General features: G+C 41.2%; 1 protein-coding gene across 1 annotated transcript in view; it reads right to left on the bottom strand.

Moving 5' to 3' along the window:
- SLC9A9 (solute carrier family 9 member A9) overlaps nucleotides 1–24,586 on the bottom strand; it is a 659,769-nt gene that overhangs the window by 622,022 nt on the left and 13,161 nt on the right. The window contains exon 2 of the mRNA XM_049867356.1: nucleotides 20,284–20,486. Within this exon, the coding sequence (XP_049723313.1) occupies nucleotides 20,284–20,486 (203 nt within the window). The remainder of the gene's footprint in view (nucleotides 1–20,283; nucleotides 20,487–24,586) is intronic.

Genomic DNA, 24,586 nt, shown 5'->3' with positions numbered 1-24,586 from the left:
GGCCCACAAAACAAAATGGGACTAAAGGGGCATACCAGCCCTGGGGCAAGGACTAGAAGGCAGGAGGGGGCAGGAAAGCTGGTAATAGGAAACCCAAGGTCGAGAAGGGAGAGTGCTGAGATGTCATGGGGTTGTTAACCAATGTCATAAAACAATATGTGTACTAACCATCTAATGAGAAACTAGTTTGTTCTGTAAGCCTTCATCTAAAGTACAATTAAAAAAAAAATGCAAGTATGACTTTGGTGATAGAAAGGATACCGGAGGTCACATGATTGAATTTTGCAAGACCAACCACTTCTTCATTGCAAATACCTTTCTTCCCCAACATAAACACTGACTGTACACATGGACCTTACCAGATGGAATACACAGGAATCAAATCAACTACCTCTGTGGAAAGAGACGATGGAAGAGCTCAATATGATTAGTCAGAACAAGGCCAGGGGCCGACTGCAGATCAGACCATTAATTACTTACATTGCAAATTCAAGTTGAAACTGAGGAAAATTAGAACAAGTCCACGAGAGCCAAAGTATGACCTTGAGTATGTCCCACCTGAATTTAGAGACCATCTCAAGAATAGATTTGACACGTTGAACACTAGTGATCGAAGACCAGGTGAGTTGTGGAATGACATCAAGGACATTATCCACGAAGAAAGCAAAAGACGGGAAACAAAGAGAAGACCTAAATGGATGTCAGAAGGGACTCTGAAACTTACTTTTGAAGGTCGAGTAGCTAAAGCAAAAGGAAGAAATGATGAAGAAAAAGAACTGAACAAAAGATTTCGAAAGGCAGCTAGAGAAGACAAAGTATTTTGATGACATGTGCAAAGACCTGGAGATAGAAAATTGAAAGGGAAGAACACTCTCAGCATTTCTGAAGCTGAAAGAACTGAAGAAAAAATTCAAGTCTTGAGTTGCAATACTGAATAATTCTACGGAGAAAATATTAAACAACACAGGAAGCATCAAAAGAAAATGGAAAAAATACACAGAATCACTATACCAAAAAGAACTAGTCCATGTTCAAACTTTTCAGTAGGTTACATATGATCAGATGGTACTGAAGGAAGAAGTCCAAGCTGCACTGAAGACATTGGAAAAAAAACAAGGCTCCGGGGAATGACAGAATACAAATTGAGATGTTTCAACAAACAGACGCAGCGCTGAAAGTGCTCACTCGTCTATGCCAAGAAATTTGGAAGACAGCTGCTTGGTCGACCCAATGGAAGAGATCCATATTTATGCCTATTGCAAAGAAAGGTGATCCAACCGAATGAGAAAATTATCAAACAATATCATTAATATCACATGCAAGCAAAATTTTGCTGAAGACTTTCAAAAGTGGCTGCAGCAGTGTATCGACAGGGAATTGACAGGAATTCAAGCCAAATTTAGAAGAGGATGTGGAACCAGGGATATCATTGCTGATGTCAAATGGATCCTGGCTGAAAGCAGAGAATACCAGAAAAATGTTTACCTATGTTTTATTGACTATGTTAAGGCATTTGACTGGGAGGATCATAACAAATTATGGATAACATCGTGGAGAAAGGGAATTCTAGAACACTTAATTGTGCTCATGAGGAATCTGTACATGAATCAAGAGGCAGTCGTTCTAACAGAACAAGAGGATACTGTACAGTTTCAAGTAAGGAGAGGTTGCATCAGGGTTGTATTGTTTCACTACACCTATTTCATCTGTATGCTGAGCAAATAATCTGAGAAACTGGATTATATGAAGAAGAACAGGACATCAGGATTGGAGGAAGCCTCATTAACCTGCATTATGCAGATGACACAGCCTTGCTTGCTGAAAGTGAAGAGGGCTTGAAGCACTTTCTGTTGAAGATCAAAGACCACAGCCTTCAACATGGATTATACCTCAACATAAAGAAAACAAAAATCCTCACAACTAGACCAATAAGCAACATCATGATAAATGGAGAAAAGACTGAGGTTGTCAAGGATTTCACTTAACTTGGATCCAGAACAACACTCATGGAAGCAGCAGTCAAGAAATCAAATGATGTATTGCATTGGGCAAATCTGTGGCAAAAGACCTCTTTAGAATGTTGAAAAGCAAAGATGTCACCTGGAAGATTAAGGTGCATTTGACCCAAGCCATGGTATTTTCAATGGCCTCATATGCATGTGAAAGCTGGACAATGAATAAGGAAGGCCGAAGAAGAATTGATGCCTTTGAATTGTGATGTTGGTGAAGAATATTGAATATGCCACGGACTGCCAAAAGACCGAATAAATTTGTCTTGGAAGTACAACCAGTATGCTCCATAGAAGCAAGGATGGTGAGCCTACGTCTCACATATACTTTGGACATGTTATCAGGAGGATTCAGTCCCTGGAAAAGGACATCATGGTTGGTAAAGTACAGGGTCAATGAAAAAGAGGAAGGTCCTCAATAAGATGGATTGACACAGTGGCTGCAACAATGGGCTCAAGCACAGCAACAATTTTGAGGATGGTGCAGGACCTGGCAGTGTTTTGTTCTGTTGTGCATAGGGTCGCTATGAGTCGGAACCAGCTGGATGGCACCTAACAACAACAATTAACAAACTATCATGGAAAAGGTAGTCAGGGAGGGCTGAAGTTCAGATCTGTCTTCTTTACTTACAGTCTGCTGCAGTTACCACTATCAATTAATCCTAATAATAATTATTAATAAAAATAATAACTAACATTTCCATAAAGTGGTCCCGTTTTTAAAAGTGCCTTCCCACACTGTGATGCATTTTTTCTTCGCAACAATCCTGTGAATTAAGTACTGTGAACGCCCATTTTTACAGAGGTGGAATCAAGGCTCAGAGACTTAAGTGACTTGTCCAAAGTAAGTAAACAGTTCTCGATCCAAATCCTGGCTTTTAAATCTGAGTCTATGGCCAATACCGACAATGAAAACAAAACTAACAGTTAATGTACATTGAAAACTTAACATTGGGCACTAATCTAAGTGCTTGACAAGCATTTTCTCATTTACAGGTCACAATACGGTTGAAATGATTTGGAATCGACTAGATGGGAAAGGGTTTGGTTTTTTTTTTTAATGACTCTTTGAAGTAGGTACTAGTATCCTATTTTACAGATGGGGAAATTGAAACACAAACTCTTGCTGTCAAGTCGATTCTCACTCATAGCGAACCTATAGAACAAAGTAGAACTGCCCCATACGCTTTCCAAGGAGTGGCTAGTGGATTCAAACTGCCGACCTCTTGGCTAGCAGCCAAGCTCTTAACCACTGCGCCACCAGGGCCCCATTCTGTTTTACAGATGAGGAAACACAGGGAGGCTAATTATCTTACTCAAGATCATGCAGCTGGCAAGTGGCATATGCTCCAGGGGCTATCCTCAACCACCACGTCCTTCTGCCACCCACCTGAACGTTCAGTCACCCACGCCACAGCTGGTTGTGTCCTCTTTAGCTCCAAATACATAAAAGGCTTCTGGGTTTTCCAGATTGTTGCCACAGCACCAAGTCACCCATGGCTAGAGAGTCATCCATTTCTCTTTATGATTTCTGCTGTATGAACTCACCTCTGTTACCTTTATGGCTCTTTGCTAAGTTGACCACACATTCTGGTTTGTCCAGAGTAGTCCCAGGCAATGCCTGTTGCCCTGGCCCAATTATTAATAGTGCCCTCTCTCACACTCAAAAGAGTCCCAGTTTAGAAGATAAGTGGTATGGTTTCCACACTCCAGACACAAGATGCCTAGATTCCTGGACTTTTAACTGACTGCACACATGGATTGGTTGCTGCTGGCCCCCCATGGGGCTGCCATTCATGGAGGTTTCCTTCCCACTCCCCGCTACCATAGTATTGACATGGCAGTGTAACTATGGCGTGCCTCTATGTCTCTAATCTAAGACCAGCATAATATCAGCAGAAGAAATAAGAGGGGTCAGCAGGTCCCTGTGTGGCACAAATGGTTTGTGCTCAATGGCTAACCTAAACATTGGTGGTTTGAACCCAACCAGCAGCACCACTGAAGAAAGGCCTGGCAATCTGTTTCTGTAAAGATTACAGCTTAGAAAACCCTATAAAGTAACCCCATAGAGTAGTTCTAATCTGTAACACATAGAAAACTTAGAAAACCCTATAGAGTAGTTCTAATCTGTAACACATAGGGTCACCATGAGTTGAAATCAACTCAATGGCAATGATTTTTTGGTGGGAAGGGCTTGGTCCTCCATCTCATCAAGAGCTATTTATTCCTCAGCACCAAGAAAAAAATTGGGCAAAAGGAAAGGCATTTTCAACCAGGGCTTTGAATCAGTTTATCTGTTTCGATCCCTTGCTGAAAATTTGCATTTCTACCCCAGATATACTGAATCAGAATCTATATTTTAACAACATATCTAAGAATCACCTGGAGATCTTGTTAAAATGTAGATTCTAACTCAGTATATCTTGGGTAAACCCCAAACCCACTGCCATCAGTCATTGCAACTCATAGTGACCCCACAGGGTTTCCAAGACTGTAAATCTATACAGAAGCAGACTGCCACATCTTTCTCCCGAGGAGCTGCTGGGGGCTTCTGGGGTAGAAATGCAAATTCCCAGCAAGGGGTCAAGCCAGAACAAACTGGTTCAAAGCCCTGCATCCAACCACAAACCAAACCCTGTGTATCATGAGTGATTTCTTTTTTTCCAATCTGAAATTTTTTTTATATTTTAGGTAAAAGAAATTGTGCTAACACCTCAGAATATACAGTAGCTTTCCAGTCCGACAGTTCTTCATTCGCCTTACAATTTTTCTGAGTTTGCATTATCTTTATCGGGCCTCAGCTTTAGTGTGTGCATGTAGCTTCCCCAATACAAGACCTCACGAGGGAGCAACTGGCCCGGGGAAGCTGGACAGGGACAGGCTGTGTCAGCAAGGACCACATTTAAAGCAGGCACGCTTGAGGGAATTTGAGGGGGTGCTGAATTAGCAGAAAGTAGATGCCAAATGACTCGGATTTAAAATTAAAATGATGCATTTTTAAAATGTTGCATTCACCTTAAAAATGGCACATTAAAAAAAGTACAAAACTTTCTCCATCATGCCCACCTTAGGCCTCTACCCAAGCAGCAATGCATGCCCACCACAGGCAGATGCTGTGGAAGGGGAAATGGAAGCTGACTAATAGTTACAGCATGCCTAACACTAAACATACCTTTTCTCACTTAGCTCTAAGAAGCAATTCTTTAAAGTAGGTTTCACTAATCCTTGTTTTACATAGATAAGAAAAATAATGCTCAGAGAAGTTAACTTGTCCTAGGTCTCAGTGCTAGAAGGGGCATGGAGGAGACTCAGCCCCAGAACACTTGCAAAACCTCATGCTCTTTCCTATGTCACCTTAGAGGCTTTCAGAGTTTATGCTGAAGATGTGAAGCTCTAACAGTGGAATTTCAAGTGGGAATTCAGTGGTGTGCTAGTAAATGGTTTCTGGGAGAAGTGAAGGTGGGAGAGGGAACTTATTTGTAGCATTTGCCAATTTCTGTGGTGTAAATACTCCTACCATGGCCTATTTCAAGCTACCTAAGGTTTATGGTGGTATAGTGGTTAAGAGCTTGGCCACAAACCAAAAAGGTCAGCAGTCCCAGTCTACCAGCCACTCCTTGGGAAACCTACAGAGCAGTTCTACTGTGTCCCGTAGGGTCGCTGTGAGTTGGAATTGATTCGACAGCAACAGGCTTAAGGTTTAACAATTGGCTTGCAAAATTCCTGAATATTTAATAATCAGCTCTCAAGAATTGACTCCAGCACTCCACTGCATCGATTTTCTCCAACTATGCATTAGCTCATCATTTGGGTACCGTTCTTGGGTATGAAACGTGTTAGGTTCCAAGCCTGTGGAGGGTCAGTGCATTGGACACTGTGATATGCCATCCAGACCCCCTTCAGTGAAGGACTTGTAGCCCTTGCTTCTAAGTGCTTTCAGACCTTCAGGGGTCAGCAAGGCTGCAAAGAGCTGCCTAGCCCAAGGTCATACCTCTTTCCAGAGTGGCTCACATCGAAAGACAAAATGATTTGGTATTATAAAGGCCTCAGTCCAACTTGGGATAATTCTGAAGGGTCATTCTAGCTTCAGAGCTTCCTTCTCAAGCAGTTAGCCAAAATTGTTGGGCCTGAATTATAGCTTAACTTCTCCCTCTGCCCACTCCAGCTTCCTTCCTTTTCCTTTATATGTGTTGATCCCAAGAGCATTTGATAAAAATCCTGCTCACTAAAATCCATCTCAGAGTCTGCTTCCCAGGGAACCCAACAGGCCACAGTCAGAGAAAAAGGTGAAATCACCTGGCTGCAGAACTCTGCAGGGCATGCTTGCTGCTTGCACCCAGCCAGAGGCAGAACCTACAAGTGTCAGATGGTGCCCAGGTGGCCTTGTAGTCAGAAATGGACCTGAATGGAGCAACTGGGAGAGCCCCTAACTCAGGACTGGCTGAAATGGCAACAGGAGACAGCCCACTTAAATGTACATGGATCCTACCTTTGGGCTGTCTCAGCTACTTATGAGGACCTTAATGACTTAGGAAAGAACTAGGGAAATGCAGTCCGATGGAACCTTACATAACTACTAGCTGGAGACCAGCAATGATAAATGTGTACTCTTCCCACAGCTTAATGTTTTAGAAGGATTAAAGCAAAGGGAAAAAGAATTCAAAGACCTATTTTAAGTTTTATCTACTCAGGCTAAAATTCTGATGAAAACCTCTCTTCCCTCTTCCCTCTCCCTCTCTTTGTGTCTCCCTGCCTCCTTTTCTCTCTCTCTCTCCCTGTCTTGCGTTTCTCTCTGCCTCCCTCTATCCCTACCTGATAATTTGAAAATGAGGCTTCTGGAAGTTGCAGCCCTTTGAGTAGCAAACAACCATCACAGAGCCCTTGTACATCACTCTGAGGGGCTATGTGTGATTGGCACTTGGGTATGAAATAGCCAGCAACTTAGACAGGATGGGACATGCTTCAGTGAGACATAGCAGCTGACAAGCAGAGAGTGATACCTCCTGTGATGGTTAAGGTTGTGTGCCAGCTTGGCTGGGCCATGATTCTTAGTGATTTGGCTGTTATAATGTAGTTTGCCAGTGGTATAATGATATGATCACCTCCATGATGAGATTTGATATAATGTGATCAATTCCAAGATGGGATCTGCTGTGAGCATCTAATCAGTTGAAAGGGAGTTTCCTTGGGGGTGTGGCCTGCATCCAACATAGGTGGACTTTCTGGCAAGGCTCGGGGACTTTAACTCAAACTGGATCTTGCAATGGGCTCCTGTTCGTCTGACCTCTGGTTCTTGGTACTTGAGCTAGTAGCTTACCTGCTGTCTTACTTGCCAGTCTTGGGGTTTTTTGGTCTCTGCAGCCTGTGAGCCACAGTCCTACTGTCTGACCTGCCAATCTTGCATTCGCCAGCCACTGTGGCTACATGAATCAGGAGAAGCCTCCAGCCTGACCCATAGACTTGGGATGTTTCAGCCTCTACAACCACATGAGCCATTTCCTTAATATAAATCTCTCTCTCTATATATTTATATGCTTTACTGTTTTTTCTTCTCTAAAGAACTCATCCTAAGACACCTACTTACATCATTCATTCATTTGTCAAGATCCAAAGAGTATCTACCATGTGCTGGCACCCTTCTATGTGCTGGGAATGAAATGTGACCAGAAAACAGAGCTACACCCTACCCTCCTGGAGGAGATGGGCATTATTAATAAGAACATGATAGATATAAATATTAACTTACAACTCAGCTAAGATATGTGGGGGAACAACACATGGTGCTGTGACTCTGGACTTACGTGACAAGATCTGGAGACTGAAGTACAGCAGTGTGGGTACATTTGGTGTGTAAATGAGTGTTCCCATAAAGAGAACCAGCCCCTAAAGACATCTATGTTCAGGCCAAGAGCCATGTACATTCTGGTGCCATTGAGGCTCGGAACACAGTTTTTAAGATTTCAAAAAAAGTAGAATTTTTAAATAAAGATATTATTAAAAATAGTTTAAGTAAAAATAAAACTTTAATAAAATATGAGACATTGTATTGGTCTCAAAGTTGAGGTGCACATAACCTAGGGAATAAATGAAAGATGTACTCAGCTATGCAAAAAAATATTTGAACTTGTTTGTTTTTATATTTCTCGTTTATCTCCTTTTTTCACAGTTCGAGTTTGATATCTCCTTTTTATAATATACAAATTAGTACAGGAGTACTTGCATCTATTTTGTAAGTAAGTATATATTAGATACATATACTCAATGGTATTTTATTGATGGAGTACATAATCAAAAGTTTCAAGATTACTGCTTTAAAGTGCTTAGCATTTAGCTGGTGCTCAACAATAATAGCTAATGTGCTGAGAACTTATTACATGCCTGGCATATTACCCTTTTGCATGAATTATTTCATTTAGTCCTCATAATAACCTTTTGAGGTTGGTACTAATACTGCTTCGTTTGCTGAAACTAAACCACAGAGTGTTAAGTCATGTTCTAAAGATCACCCGTCAGGTTAAAAGTAGACTCGGAATTTGAACCCAGGTATTCTGACTTCAGAGCAGAATTCTAACCACTGTATTACGCTGCCTCACATATGTCAATTCCCCAACACGATTGTGTTTCCAGGAAAGGTTACTAAGGTGGAACACTTTGTCCTAGGATAATACCTAATAAATATTTGGCTTATTAATAAACACAGGAAATTGTATAAAATAACAAGTTATTAGTCACACTTTTTAGAGGCTTCTCATGGAACATGATAACTCTGTGTCTTAGTCATCTAGTGCTGCTGTAACAGAAATACCACAAGTGGATGGCTTTAACAAAGAGTAATTTATTTTCTCACAGTCTAATGGGTTAGAAGTCCAAATTCAGAGTGTCAGTTCCGGGGGAAGGTTTTCTCTCTGTTGGCTCTGGAGGAAGGTCCCTGTCATCAATCTTCCGTTCGACTAAGAGGTTCTCCGCACAGGAACCCCGAGTCCAAAGGATGCACTCTGCTCCCGGCACTGCTTTCTTGGTGGTATGAGCTTCCCTTTCCTTTTATCTCTTGTAAGATACAAGGTGGTGCAGGCCACACTCCAGGGATTACATTGGGTCAAAGACGTGACTACTTAGTAAGCGTGTTACAATCCCACCCTAATCCTCTTTAACACAAAATTACAATCACAAAATGGAGGACAACCACATAATACTGGGAATTATGGCCCAGCCAAATTGATACACACATTTTTGGGGGGATGTAATTCAATCCATGACACCGTGACAGTTAATTTTACCTGCCAACTTGGCTTGGTTATGGTTCCCAGTTGTTTGGCCAAACAATAGTCTAGTTGCTGTCATGTAGTATTTGCTGGTGACTAAATCAACTGGTCTTGGTTAGAGCACATTACCTTCCATAATATAATGCAATGTATTGTAATATAATGTAATGCAATGTAATGATCTTCCATAATGCAGTCTAATGTAATGTAATCTATCTGTTGAGATCATACAAGTTAGGGTGGATTCTAAACCTAATCATTTCTGAGTTATGAAAAGACCATACTAGACATGGACATACACATACGGAGGGAAGACAGACACCATATGAGGACTGTCTCCAAGCCAAGAACCTCCAAGGAACCAAGGAATGCCCAGGCCTACTGACAAGGAAAGAATAGACACAGACAGGACCCTGATTTGGACTTTTAGCCTACAAAATTGTGAAAAAACAAATTTCTGTTCTTTAAAACCACCCACCTGGTATTTCTGCTATGGTACCAAAAAAACCAAACCAAACCCAGTGCCGCCGAGTCGATTCTGACTCATAGCAACCCTATAGGACAGAGTAGAACTGCCCCATAGAGTTTCCAAGGAGCGCCTGGTGGATCCGAACTGCGGCTCTTTGGTTTGCAGCTGTAGCACTTAACCACTACGCCACCAGGGTTTCCTCTGTTATGGTAGCACTAGCTAAATAAGACAATAATGCACTATGATCTTGAACTGAGTGGGCTAGGGTATTAGGTGAAGGGGATAGCTCAGCAGTGCCCAGCCACTCACCCCTCAAAAACAGCTACAGAAATCTATTCTTTGAAACCTAGGTGGGTGGCAGCTAATCAGCATCCTGAAGCAGTAGTCTATGGCATGCTCTGCTACACTGGCTCCCCAATGTTCCTGGACAATATGTCTGCGCTATCACTTTAAGTCCCTTCTGGAACTAAACAAATGGAAGGAGAGATGGAAGAAGCCATGGGTTTCTATACATGGCCAAGGTTGCAAAGGCCAAAGAACTACCTTTGTATTCTTGCTGACCTAAGATGGTCCGAGACTAGGCAACAGCCAGGAAGCCAAGGTAAATGGAAGGTGGAATGAGCATCCTGGTTGTTCATCCCCAAGGCAGTCTGGGATATTTTCTGGGGCTTGAAGTAAGGAATATTTCTGAGAATCCATTCCCTTCCCTCGCATAGCTCCTTTCCTTTCATCAAATTTTGTTATGTTAGAAAGAGCGCCAGCCCCAGTCTCAACTTAGCCATACACTTTTGTGTGAATCCCTTCTCCCCTATCCTTTTCTAATCAAGAATGAGTGTGATAGATGTCTGTATCTGTGTTCAAATCACACGGCACTCCAAGAAATCATTGTCACCAACACTCTTTACACTATTTCGAGTAGCTATGTTTTTTTTGGTTGTTGTTGTTACTGTTGAGAAATAAGATTGAATAGCTGGCTGGAACACAATTTCTGTCTCCAAATAAATGTTGCAGAGGGCTGTTGCTTTAGAACATTAGTCCTGAGCAATGATCTGTGAAGAAAGAGAGGGAGAAAACAAAGTCCCCTTTCTGGAGGTCAGAAGAGTTGCTGAATGCCACATCTTGTAGCCCTTTCTCAGAAAACCAAGCTGCATCCCAGGTGGAAGGGGCTTACCCCACACTCTCCCAAACATATCTGTTGAAGGGACACAGTTTAGGATAATTCTTAATCTTGCATTTAAGGTGCTCTGAGTCACAGTCAGAGTGGGTTGGAGTTAGAACAACTCTTGGGTGTTTGTACTGCACATTCTGAAGGCAAGCCTCACTTTACGTACAGTCAGGAGCTCTACAGGCAGAGTGTTCCTGCTGTCTTTCTGTTTCTCACTCCCTATTCCATCTTGGACTCTGTTCTTCTCCACCCTTCTCTACCTCAACTAAAATACTTTTTCTGAGACTTTATATAGATGAAATGGATCTTGGAAAGCTGATGAATAAGACAGTAAAGATCTGGCAAGGGAAAAAATGACTTCCAGAAAGCAACGAGCACTTCATGTCATTTATTTATTCCCTCTGCTTAAAAACTTCCTTATTCCAGATCTCTGCTTGGCTTACTCCCAACTTCTTTCAGGTCTTGGCTCACACTTCGCTTCCTCAGCAAGGCCTTTCCTGATGAACACATCTAAATATTCTTCATTCTCTGTCTTCTCATTTTGCTAAGTTTTCTTTATAGCACTTGGTTCCTTCAGACATTAGATTACAAATGTTTGTGCTGATTTGTTTCACGTCTATCTCTCCTATGGAATCTAAGCCCCGCAAGGACAGGGACTTTGTTTTGCTCACTGCTGTACCTGCAGCTCATAAAACAAGTGCCTGGCATACAGCAGGTGCCCAATAAATACATATTTGTTAAATGACAAAATAAATTAATAAAATTCATGTTGTTCAATGACTAAGTCAAAACCTAATGGAACATTTAAAGCCTAGGGACATTTCTGAAGTCATCTCACAGGCCAACTTTCTATAAAGTTGAACAGAGTGGAAGAAAACAGCTATAACAAATTTTACATCTCTTTATCAACAACAGATCTCTTAACTAAAGTGTAGAATAAAAGTAGCGAAGCCTGTCTAAACAGCCTCAACCCATTCACTACCAAGCTTAAGATTCTCCAAGATTTTCATGTGGCAAGAGCCAAGAGTTGTCATGATAGACAAAGACAAAAATCACTAAGCCTATTTCTCTGTAGAGAAATAATTGACGGCATCTTACAAGTGCTTTCCAAACCTCAGACACTGACTTACATCATCATGCTGCTTATTTTCTCTCAGTGTGCCTAGTATAGTCTTAGAGGAGATTTCTTTTCAGCTCTTTCTTTATCTTCCCCAAGAGTGTCCCTGTGTTAACTGCACATATTTATCTCCTGGTTCAAAGACTCTCTCTGGCCAAGTTGTTCCTGTTGCCAGAACAGCTTTGCCCTCTGACTTCTGCAGCCAGAATAATCAAGACTGAAAAGAGCAAAATTGCCCACAAATAAATACATTAGAACTGAAAGTCTAAACCACGAAAAGTCAAAATCACCTTTATAAAAATTGAACTGTGGGAGAAAAATAAAGACACTGATATTTTAATGCTGCAAAAACAAAATTGTTTTTAAAAGTCACATGATCATCTATTTTTATAAGGGTGTTATGGATTGAACTGTGTCACTCTCCTTACTCCCCAAACACATGATGAAGTCCTAACCCTATCCTTCTAGACCTATCCCTATGAATGTGATCCTGTTTGGAAATAACGTTTGTCTTTTGTTAAGTTAATGAAGTCATACAGAGTAGCCAAAAGACTGTTGCCATTAAGTAGGTTATGAAGTCATACAGAGTAGCCAAAAGACTGTTGCCATTAAGTAGGTTCTGACTCAGCGAAGCAGGGACAGGGGTTTGGGGACCATGGTTTCAGGGGATATCTAAGTCAATTCGTATAATAAATTCTATTAAGAAAACATTCTGCATCGCACTTTGAGAGTGGCATCTGGGGTCTTAAACGCTAGCAAGCAGCCATCTAAGATGCATCAATGAGTCTCAGTCTACCTGGATCAAAGGAGAATGCAGAACACCAAGGACACAAGGTAATAAAGAGCCCAAGAGACACAAAGGGCTACATGAACCAGAGACTACATCATCCTGAGACCAGAAGAACTAGATGGTGCCCGGTCACAACCGATACCTGCCCTGACAGGGAACACAGAGGAGGACCCCTGAGGGAGCAGGGGAAGAGTGGGATGCAGACCCCAAATTCTCATAAAAAGACCAGACTTAATGGTCTGATTGAGACTAGAAGGACCCCAGTGGTCATGGCCCCCAGACCTTCTGTTGGCCCAGGACAGGAACCATTCCAGAAGCCAGCTTGTCGGACATGGATTGGACTGGACAATGGGTAGGAGAGGGATGCTGGTGAGGAGTGAGCTACTTGTATCAGGTGGACACTTGAGGCTATCTTGGCACCTCCTGCCTGGAGGGGAGATGGGAGGGTAAAGGGGCTTAGAAGCTGGCAAAATGGACATGAAAAGAGAGAGTGGAAGGAGGGAGTGGGCTGTCTCATTGAGGGGAGAGTAATTGGGAGTATGTAACAAGATGTATATAAGTTTTTATGTGAGACTGACTTGATTTGTAAACTTTCACTTAAAGCACAATAAAAATTATTAAAAAAAAAAAGTAGATTCTGACTCATAGCGACCCTATAAGACAGGGTGGAAATGCCCTATGGCGTTTTCAATGAGCGCCTGGTAGATTCGTACTGCCAACCTTTTTGGTTAGCAGACGAACTTTTAACTACTATGCCACCAGGGTTTCCATACAGAGTACCAAAACCAAAAACCAAACCCAGTGCTGTCGAGCCGATTCCGACTCAGTGACCCTACAGGACAGAGTGGAATTGCCCCATAGAGCTTCCAAGGAGCGCCTGGGGCATTCAAACTGCCGACCCTTTGGTTAGTAGCCATAGCACTTAACCACTATACCACCAGGGTTTCCACACAGAGTACAGTGGGTCTTAAATTGAGTCTGAATGGTGTTTTACAAAGAGGAGTACAGACACAGAGTCTAGGCAGACACACACAGGAGTGAGAAGCCATGTGAAGAAGGGGTAGGTGTACACACAAGTCCGGGAACGCCCAGGATTGCTGGCAGCAACTAGAGGCTGAAGGAGACAAAGAAGGGCTTTCCCGTAGAGCAAACACCCTGAATTCAGACTTCTAACCTCCTGTACTGTGAGAAAATTAATTTCTGTTCATTAAAACCACCCACTTACGGTATTTTTGTTAATGGAGGATGAGGTTACAAGATAAAAGGCTTCCTTAAAATATCTCTGAAATAGACAGTATTATCATTATCACAATTGATATTAACACCAGTGACCTATTTGTAGCCTGCTAATTCTCTTTATCAAAAAAAAAAAAAAAAAAATAGACATGACAGATTGCTCAGCAGTGACACTCACTCCAAAATCACTTCCCTTACCACGCGATAGTGTCACTGGTCACATAGGAAGTGGAGACTTGGCAAAATTTTCACTGGGCATTTAGTTTCCTTTGACGTTTTAGATCATGGTCAACTGATTTATGTATGATAGGAAATTTTGTTTTTAGGAAGTATAAATTTAACTATGCTGACAACTTTCAAAAAAATGTACTGGGTCTGCAAGACCTTTCCGGCTAAATGACTTTCTCGTCCTTTAGACTCAATATGGTAAACACATAAAGTGTTAAACAGACGACGAATAAATCAGTGATAAAATAGATTCGTTTATTCATTCATAGTTGTAAACCATATTTGTGATTTTCCCTGAAAAATCAGCTCCCCCTCGAACTTCCAACTTCCCCACTTCTGCACCACCACTGTTCTGTGAACCCATAAGGACCAGGGTGGCAGAATGAGCTGTTCGCTGCCTTCCTTTTCCCGATAGTCGGCCCAAGCCTTACGGCTTCTTTCTTCCTCATTTCACTTCCATCAGCCCTTCTGTTATTATCCAAGCTTAGACTCATCTGTCTCCCTTCTTTCACTCTACACTGAACACAGCAGCCTAACTATCCCTTTGCTTTGTCAACACTATACTCAAAAGCTCTTAATTTCTTCCCACTGACTACAGAGTTGGCATTACTCAACGTGGCATTCAGGGGTTTTTGTAACTTAGCTCTGCCCTTATTTCTTGTCCTATGTTTCCCTGGTCTCCGTGCTTCAACAAATTGGAAAAGTTTTCCTTCCCTTGAATATTCTCCATCCCTTCTCCCATCTTCAAATTATGCCTTTCCCTCTGCCTAGAATGCTTGCCCCACCTCCACTCACCACGGCCACACCAACACTCCTGAAATTCTATTATCCTTTACAGTCAGTTACTCTTCCTTAACATCCTCCCTATCATCCCTAACAAGATATCATAGTACCCTCTTCTGAGTGTCTCTGGTACTCTGTCTATTCCTTTGATGCCTGCCTTGTAGTGTTATTTATTAATTTATTCATACACTATGTTTCTCCCCTATTACTTCCTGAAACCATGCCTTATTTCAGAATCAGACCTCAGTCCTCTACTAATAGGACTCACTTAGTTCATTTGTCTTGAAAGAACGAATAAATAAATGAGTGATGGAGAAAGTCCTTTTAGTATCTCTCTTTGAAAACAACTTTTGAACTTCCTGTTGATATGAAATTCAGAAATGCTTAGTAGACATTTTGGTACTGTTTCTTATTAAATTGCACAATTAATTAATGTTTGTAAAGCCTATATTATATTATAGGCTCCAAAAAGTTAAAACTAAAAAGTGGTGTTGGAAACACTAACTGAATAAATACTGAGCAACACTTTTAAAAACACGGGCCAACTACCCGCCTTTCGTATGTACCACAAAGGACCCAGTACCAGCGAGGCTGTACCCATGACCTCTGAGAACCGTAGTACTAGACTCTTCCTGTAGCTCTGATCATCTTTCTTTCTGATTCTGGTTCTCATTTCCTTCTGCCCACCTAACTGTGAAATTTTCCAGGTCTCAGCCCTGGGCACCCTGTTCTTCTCTGTCCATGGGGGCTGTTGGGGAGACTGCCCTGTAGTGTGGGGAATGATAAACTACTCAGGACTTAAGGCCAAGTGCTACAGATCATGGTTCTGTCTCTGCTCTGACAAGTAGTTAGACCCTAGACTCACCATGTAATTTCTCTGGAAAGGAATTATCTGTATGTACACACTTAAGCTTAGATAATATTCCAGGTTTCTTCAAGCATCCAGGGTGCTAAAATTCTACCACCTCCATGAGGATAATTTTCAAATACTGTATATTTCTCCAGTCATATGTACTCTGCCAAGTTCTTATGCTATCTTTATTTACTCAGTGCCTAATATGTCTCAGGCACTGTGATAGGCTTCAGGAACACATTGGGCAATTAAGAAAAGGAATGGTCTCTGCCCTTGTGAAGTTTACAGTCTAGGGAACAATAAACAATATAAAAATGGTGATAAACAAGCAACCAAATACATATATAATTTCAGATGGTACTAAGTGCCATGAAAAAAATTGAATAAGCAAAATACAAAGTAAGAAAACAGCAAGAACAAGGCATTTCTGAAGAGATGGTATTTCAAGCCAGGACTTTAGGGATGAGAAACCAAAAAACCCACTGTCATGGAGTGGCTTCCAACTCATAGCGACCCTAGAGGACAGAGTAAAACTGCCCCATAGGGTTTCCAAAGAGTACCTGGTGGACTCGAACTGCTGACCTTTTGGTTGGTGGCCTAGCTCTTAACCACTGTGCCACCACTGATGAGAGGGAGCCTGATATTTGAAGGACAGGGATAGGAGAATTTTAGTCAAAAAGAATGGCATGTGTGGAGATCCTGAAGCAAGAAAAATGCTTGGTGTATTAATTAAAGGAACAAAATACAAGGAGTCAGCAGGGGGACTGAGGGTAAGAAGCCTCTCTTTCTCTCTTCACTGTTTTCACAGAACTCAATGTAGGGCTTCAGTTAGTGGTTCCCAAACTTGTCTGCCCATTAGAATCACCTAGAAATGGTCTAAAAATTCCAGAGCTCAAGCCACACCCTAAACCAATGAAATCACAAATTCTAGGGGTAGAAGACAGATATCAGGAATTTTAGTGATTAACTTCTTGTTTTCCTCATCTATAAAATGTCTGGATTCATCTGAATCAGGTCAGGTTTCTTTTTTGCTCTAAATTGTTGTTAGTTGCAGATGATTCCAACTCATAGTAACCCCTGTGTACAGAGTAGAATGGCTCCAGAGATTTTGCAAGGCTGTGACCTCTCGGAAGAAGATCTCCAGGCCTGTCTTAAGAGGTGCCTCTGGGTATGTTCAAACTGCCAGGGACTCCTCTGCTCTAAATCAGGTAAATGCAGTCGTAATAACAGCAACAGTGGTAGTAAAAGTGGCAATGAAAGTGGTGCAATATAAAGGTGCCTACGGTAGCCAGGCAGCTTAAATACATCATCTTATTTAAACATTAAAACAGCCATACAAAATAGGTTTCAATTTCCCAACTTTCCAAATGAGAAAATTGGGGATTAGGAAGTTTAAGGCAGATCTGTTGGAATTCTAATTTTTTTTTTTCCATTACTCCATGTTACTTCCTAATAAACCTTCTAGTGCATGGGCCCTTGTTTGGAATTTTCTGGCATCTGACACATACGAATTGATTGATTGATATGAATATTTGCATCCACCAGAGAATTTCCAATAAAGTAGACTGGCTTTGGGCTGTTCATTTTTGCTGACTAACTAGGGTCCCCCAACACTGGCACATAAGCAACAAGGATGCGTAAAGACACACTCTGGCCATTTATTTGCAGATATCTTTTCCCTTTAAAGTTTCCTAACATATCAAGTGTACCAGTAAACACCCTTCCCCACCAGCAATGACCAGATGATTTACTCTGGGTGCTGAGTCACCTTTTGCCAAACCTGGTTGATTGGAGCAACAAATGCTGATTTTGAGTCCACAAGTCACATGATAAACCTTTGGGTTTATCCAGGAAAGACTTGAGCCATTCAAGGTCAACTAAATATTTTGTGTAGAATTCATAATCTGCACCCCCTCCCCACAAAAAACAAGAAGATCCCAGGAATTTAGACATTTTATTCATCTTGCCTTAATTTTTGACTTGGCTGCTGATTTAGGGATCATTTTTTTTTTTTTTTATATATCAACAATAGGGTCTCTATGAGTCGGAATCAACTCGATGGCACTGGGTTTGGTTTTTGGTATATCAGCAATATAATAACAAAATTTCTGATCAGTAATTCACTGAATCCTGTTAAAGAACAAAATTGCTATAGCAACGAGTACCATTATCAGCATCTTTGGAGGTCAACCAGCTCGGAGAAATAGTACTACTTAGAAATGCAGGTAACAATAGGTAGGAGAGTGGAGAAAGAAAGACCCTTAATTTGTCTCCAGGTACCAACCAAAGGTAAAATTGAAGACTGTGTTTGAAATCAAAATCTTACATTGCTAACAAGGTCATTTTACCAATTATTTATTTCAGGATAGATTATTTTTCATGCAAACAAGAAGATCAGTTGGGAGAGATAATCCAAAAGGGGAGAAGGTCCAGAAGTTTCTCAGGTATATTTCAGACGCATATTATTTAATTTGCTTTTTGTGTGCTTCAGTTCATTTTCCTAACTAAGTCTGACTTAAAACTGAAAAAACACAAAACCCATTGCCGTCAAGTTGATTCCGACTCATAGCAACCCTATAGGACAAAGTAGAACTTCCCCACAGGGTTTCCAAGGAGTGAATGGTGGATTCAAACTACTGGACCTTTTGGTTAGCAGCCATATCTCTTAACCACTACACAACCAGGATTTCCAATGTAGGTGTTTACAGCTATAAATTTCCTTCTGAGCAGACTTAGGCTAATGTTATAATTAGTTTGACTTTCCGGAGCCTTCACCCAGTGCTGGAAGGAAGTTAATCTAGAAATGTGCTAGAGGAAGATAACTTGGAAAACTTACCATAAATTACCCAAAGCATCTTGAATGAGAAAAAAATGGCAGACCAAGTACCTCCCCTCCTGTCTTAAATACCTCCAAATTAAAAAAAAGTAAAGCTTAAAAAATTTTAAAATTTTTAAAAGAATTAATTTTAAATTTTTAAAAACAAATTTTAAAAATTTAAAAAGAAATAAAAATATTTTAAAAAGAAAACTATGGGAAAAAGGAATAAAAAATGCACTTCTATAATGTCAAGAAACTTCTCAGCTTTGACCCAAAAGGATCTAGAATAAGTGCTTTTCTGGTATCAGACTATGTGAGAAAAGCTTGTGGGAAAACTTCTTCTTTGCAAAAGAATTCACTTACTCCAAGAATGATCCAGGGCACACAATATACCACATAAGGTAAACCTCACCTGTTTTGTGACCCAGAGTTCTGCAATCAGAAGAAAGTTTTCCATCCAACAACTGAAGCGGTTCACAAATTTTCAATAATAAAACCATTTTTAAAACGAGTCACTTCCCATTTTCTTTTTCCACTTAAAAAACAACCTTGTATATTTTCTTTTTCTAACTAAACTGATGGAATCAAGACCTGTTGAGACTGACTGTATGCCAGTATTTTACAAACAGTCAAGTGGCCAGTAGCTTCTGTTGGTACCCAAAAGCCAGTCATCCTAGATCAAGGTTTGCAAGTGGAAATTTTTTCATTCCCTTCCCTTTTCCCTTTGGCTCAAGGAAGATGTGAACCCAGTAGCCAGCTGGCAAGGTACAATGACGTTTAAAACACAGGTGTGAAAATTTGGATCAGGTAGCATGAGAGGAAGAGTCGATGGAATTGTTATTAGCTTTTTACCTAAAATAATTGTGGCTTATAAAAACAATTATATGAAAAACATTTTCCCCCAACTTCTAGGAAAAATACAGGCAACTGAACTTACAATAACAGTGTAATTCAAGATGTCAACCCCTTAGTCAACTAAATTGTTCCAACGGTGTGGTATTGAAAAAAGGAGATTATATATATATATATATATATATATATATATATATATATATATATATATATATATATATATATATAAAACAAGATCATATGTGTGTGTGTGTGTGTATATATAAATCAATAAAACCAAACCCATTGCCATTGACTTGATTCTGGCTCATAGCAACCCGACAGGATGGAGTAGAACTACTCCATAGGGTTTCCAAGGCTGTAATTTTTATGGAAGCAGACTGATACATCTTCCTCCCACAGAGTGGTGGGTTCAAACCACCGACCTTTGAGTTAGCAGTCAAGCGCATAACCACTGCATCACCAGACTGGTGCAAACAGTTTGTGCTTGACTACCCACCTAAATATTAGCAGTTCAAACTTGCCCAGCAGTACCATGCAAGAAAAGGCCTGGCAATGTACTCCCATTAAGATAACATCCAAGAAAACCCTCAGAGCAGTTCTATTCTGTTACACATGGGGTCATCATGAGTCAGAATTTACTCGATGGCAACTGACAACAACATACAATCACAAAAATATGTGACCAGGTAGGATCTTACCTTTTCAAGTATAGCATTGCCTTGGTGAGGACTGATGTTGTGCTGGCTTATTTCTCTTTTGTATTTGTATTCATAAACTTGGTCAGTGATGTTGACCAGCAGAGTTGATGGACTGAAGGCCAGTTTTCCACAATCATAGACAGTCCCACTTTCAATATCAGTTGGTGCTGTAGCATACCGTAAAATCAATCCCATAATGAGGCCTAAAATAAAGAATAAATAATTGTACTGGAGAAGGGTAATCAACAATTTTCAGTATTGGATGCTGTTAAATATATGACTTGGAATCCATAGAAGTTGGCAGGAGAAAAGGCTGGGCCATTGGGTGGTTTAGAAAATCATTCACTTTTCCATAGAGACCATTTCAATAGATTTTATGGTTAAAATATTTGCAGTGGATGCTATTGCTTGAATACCCAGCATATGCTCTCCTCTATTTTCTTCCTAATGGACCCACAAGACATGGAGAAAAGAGTTACCTGCCTCTCCCATCCACCTCAGTTCTTCAAGAAAACCATTGCTCTTGCGATAGATACTGAGTAGTCTAATCAAACAGGAGATGGAATTCCTCTGGTGAATGTTTCTGGTCCACAGATCAGCACATGATCAAAATTAGACCATTCAGACTAAAAAGACGCACTTATTTTCCATGTTTGAGGAGAAAGATGTTCTTGCTCTCTCCCTCAAGACATAACCAAGACAATATGCTTCTCTAGTTTTTGTCGGAAGGTGTTTTGTGACCACAAGGGGATCCAGCCCAAGAAAAAAGCCAATACATTAAGGATGGCAGAGCCAAGATACAGATGGAACCAGATGATGGATGGCATCATTGAGCCACTGACTCAACCTACCCTGAAACTAACCTAATTCTAGACTCCTTGTTATGTAATGCAATATATTCTCTAATTTTTCAAACAATTTCGAACAAAATTTCTATTTATCCACAGCCAAAAGCATTCTAATAATGCAACATTCCTTTTAGCGAAGAGTTGAGCTTGAGTGACAATCCTTGACTTTGAAGATTATAAACTCTGTGAGGATGCTCATGGCAATCTGATAGCTGTGAACCCTTTTAATACAATGTTAAGGAGTTCTACTCTGTCCTATAGGGTCTCTATGAGTCGGAATCAACCCCACAGCAATGGGTTTATTAACAAATAGCAAAGGACCCTCAGATTTTTAAATATCCTTCAATTTTTGAAAGGTCCCCTGTGTGGTGCAAAGTGTTTGCATTGGGCTGATGTCCAAAAGGTTTGTGGTTTAAACCCATCCAATGGCTCTGCGGAAGAACCAGGCCTGGCAATCCACTTCCGTAAAGATCACAGCCAAGAAAACCTTATGGAGCAGCTCTGCTCTGTAACACATGGGGTCTCCTAAGTCACAAATCAGTAACAAAAACAAAATCCACAACAATAAAATGAGAATTGACGTACGAGTTTTCAGATAAATAAACATCACACGCTAAAATATCAAATGTTAGCAGTCTTACCATTCCCTTGTGAATCCAGTCATCTAATAACTTTTCATTTATATAATAAAACATTTTTGGTGTGTATTTTGTGCCAGACATTTATAGATTAAAAAGCATACTCAGCCCTGCCGGAGCTCCTGTTTGTATAAGGGAAGACTAGTAGGCAAACAATTATAATACAATGTGACACCAGCTATGACAACTCCTAAGCACTGCGTGTTACTTGAGTATAGCCAGGAGACACTCCAAAGCCCCTTGAATGATGCAAAGCTTGAGATGAATCTTAAATGTTTGCATAAGATTTTTCAGGATGAGTTGCATCAGGGAATGAGCTGGGATCCAGGCTTCACGTGTACGTGGCAGCACATGAGTACAGCAAAGACACCTAAACGTCCACCAGAATTTATGCTCCTCCAACACGTACAACGGTTGTTGGGAAGCAGCTGCTCAGCCAGGAACTACATCCCCAGCCCTCTCTCATCTGTTTGGAGCCATGTTCTCACCAATGGAATATACATGAAAGTAACATGTGCGACTTCTAGGCTTCAGCACTGAAAAAGTCGGTGCATTCTCTCCCTTCTCTTTTCCCATCTATCAGCTGGATGGGGAGGAATCCAAAGCCTTCAGTGTAGACAGAGTCACCAGACTTACGGAGCCTGGGTCCCTGAGACACTAGATGAGGGAAAGCAACCCACCAACCAGGAATACCTGCTTCAGACTGTCATGTGAGCTAAAAAAAAAAACAAAAAACTTCTGTTGCATAAAGTCACTGACATGTTGGTGTTTCTGTGTTAATTGTCGCTAATGATAACCTGAAGACCTGGTGGCTCAGTGGTTAAGAGCTCGGCTGTAAAGCAAAAGGTTGGCAGTTCAAATCCCTCAGCCACTCCTCGGAAACTCGGTGGGGCAGTTCTACTCTGTCCTACTAATACAATGTGAAAATACAGAGGGGCTTAAGAAATCGGTGCATTTAGCTAGTCACTAGCAGCGTAAGAAGAGAATAAAGAGAGAGAAAAAGGGGAAAAGAGAGAGAAAGAGAATCTGGACAGCAGACAAGAGGCAAGGATCAGTTCATAATTCTACTGTGTCCTATAGGGTCAGTATGAGTAGGAATTGGCTCGACAGCAATGGGTTTGGTTTTTATGTCATACTAAAAAGCTCTGATTTTTTTAACCCAGAAAGATTTTAGGCAGGAGAGTAAAACAATCAGATTTTCATGTGAAACTACCATTTTGGCAACAATATGGAAAAGTAATTACAATGAGGAATGAAAATGAATACAGATATTTTTAAAAGATTTTTTTTAATTTCAGTTATTCCTGCTCCAGTATTTAGCCAGCTCCACCGTAACAGTTACTTCTCTTTGTGATCAAGAGAAAATAAATGGTGGATGTGTAACCTTCATCCAGGGCTTGATCCCCCACAGAACAGTGGGCAACCTTCCAGGCACAGCAGGTGAACAGCTACAATAAACTAGTCAGGGCAGAGGCAGGAAGACACATCGTTTACATACCACGTGGCTTAGGGTGTCTGCACAAGAACACCACTCTTCCAACGCTCTTCCTAGAAAGAATTCATTTTCTAAAAGATATACAGCAGGTACCATTAATAGTATCGTGACCTTTGCTTTCTACTCAAGTGGGATATAAAGAAGGGGAGTAGAGATACTATCAAGATGGCGTCCGAATGAAAACAATGTGTATTAATATCATTCAAAATTCCAATTAGAACAAACTTGACAGGTGAACCACTTGTTTTTGCAATGTGCTTTCGCTGATTCCCAGGGAAAACAAGTATTTGTCATTACAGGCGGTGCTAGTATCTGGGCCCCCGTGGTTAAATTCATATGAGACCTAAATGGTCCTCACTGACCCGCCACACTGGGCCCAGCTCCAACCTCAGAGAAGAGGCAACTGACGTAAACGGCGGAGCTGCTTACAGCCAGAGGTGACCAGATGTACGGGCTATGAAAACATGCCTCTTGTATAGATTTTCTACTTCAAGGAGAGCACTTGACCAATGGTGCCAGCTCTGTGCTCTAGAATGCAATATCGCATTCAAGCTGAGGCCATATTCCCACCAGCTGCTCCCAGTCAGTGCCTGGGCACAACGGGGGCACGGAGGCAAAGAGATAGGGACTCCTCTGATGGGCAACTTTGGTTCAAGGACACCTAACCAGCCTTGCCGAACCTTCCTTAGAATGGCACTGTGGCCTGAAATGTTTTCCTACCCAGCCTTTCTTCCCTCTCACTGTAGAAGCTGGCCTGCATCAAGGTCCGACTGCTGCTCAGCCTTCTCTGGTTCCCTCCCCATTTTCCCTCAAAGGAGTTCTCCTCAATACATCTCTTGCACCACTAATCTCTTCCCAACATCTGCTTCTTGGAGGACCCATATTAACACACTAGCCAAAAGACTCCGACCCTGCTTTTCCTACAATTCCAAGCATTGAGAAGAATAAACATCTTAGTAGTCAGACTATAACAGTCAGTGGAAAACCCCAGCCTCACAGTGCTCCTGGCTAATAAGCACATGCGCCCATGTGTGCACCCCACTGCAGCAGTTAAAAACAAACGAACAAAAAACCTTGCCCTTGAATGGATTCCAACTCATAGTGACCTTACAGGACGGTGTAGAACTGCCCCAAAGGGTTTCCAAGGAGCATCTGGTGGCTTTGAACTGCCGACAATTTGGGTAGCAGCCTGAGCTCTTAACCACTGTGCCACAAGGGCTCCTGGAGCAGCAGCAACTGGAAAATCCTCATTTGTCAAGGACAAGACACCTGTTTGGAAACCCTGGTGGCACAGTGGTTAAGAGCTATGGATGCTAACCAAA

The sequence above is a fragment of the Elephas maximus genome, chromosome 23, assembly GCF_024166365.1.
Source record: "Elephas maximus indicus isolate mEleMax1 chromosome 23, mEleMax1 primary haplotype, whole genome shotgun sequence".
NCBI lineage: Eukaryota > Metazoa > Chordata > Mammalia > Proboscidea > Elephantidae > Elephas > Elephas maximus.
The sequence above is the reverse complement of the archived record's forward strand: the minus strand, read 5'-3'. Positions and strand labels throughout refer to the sequence as shown.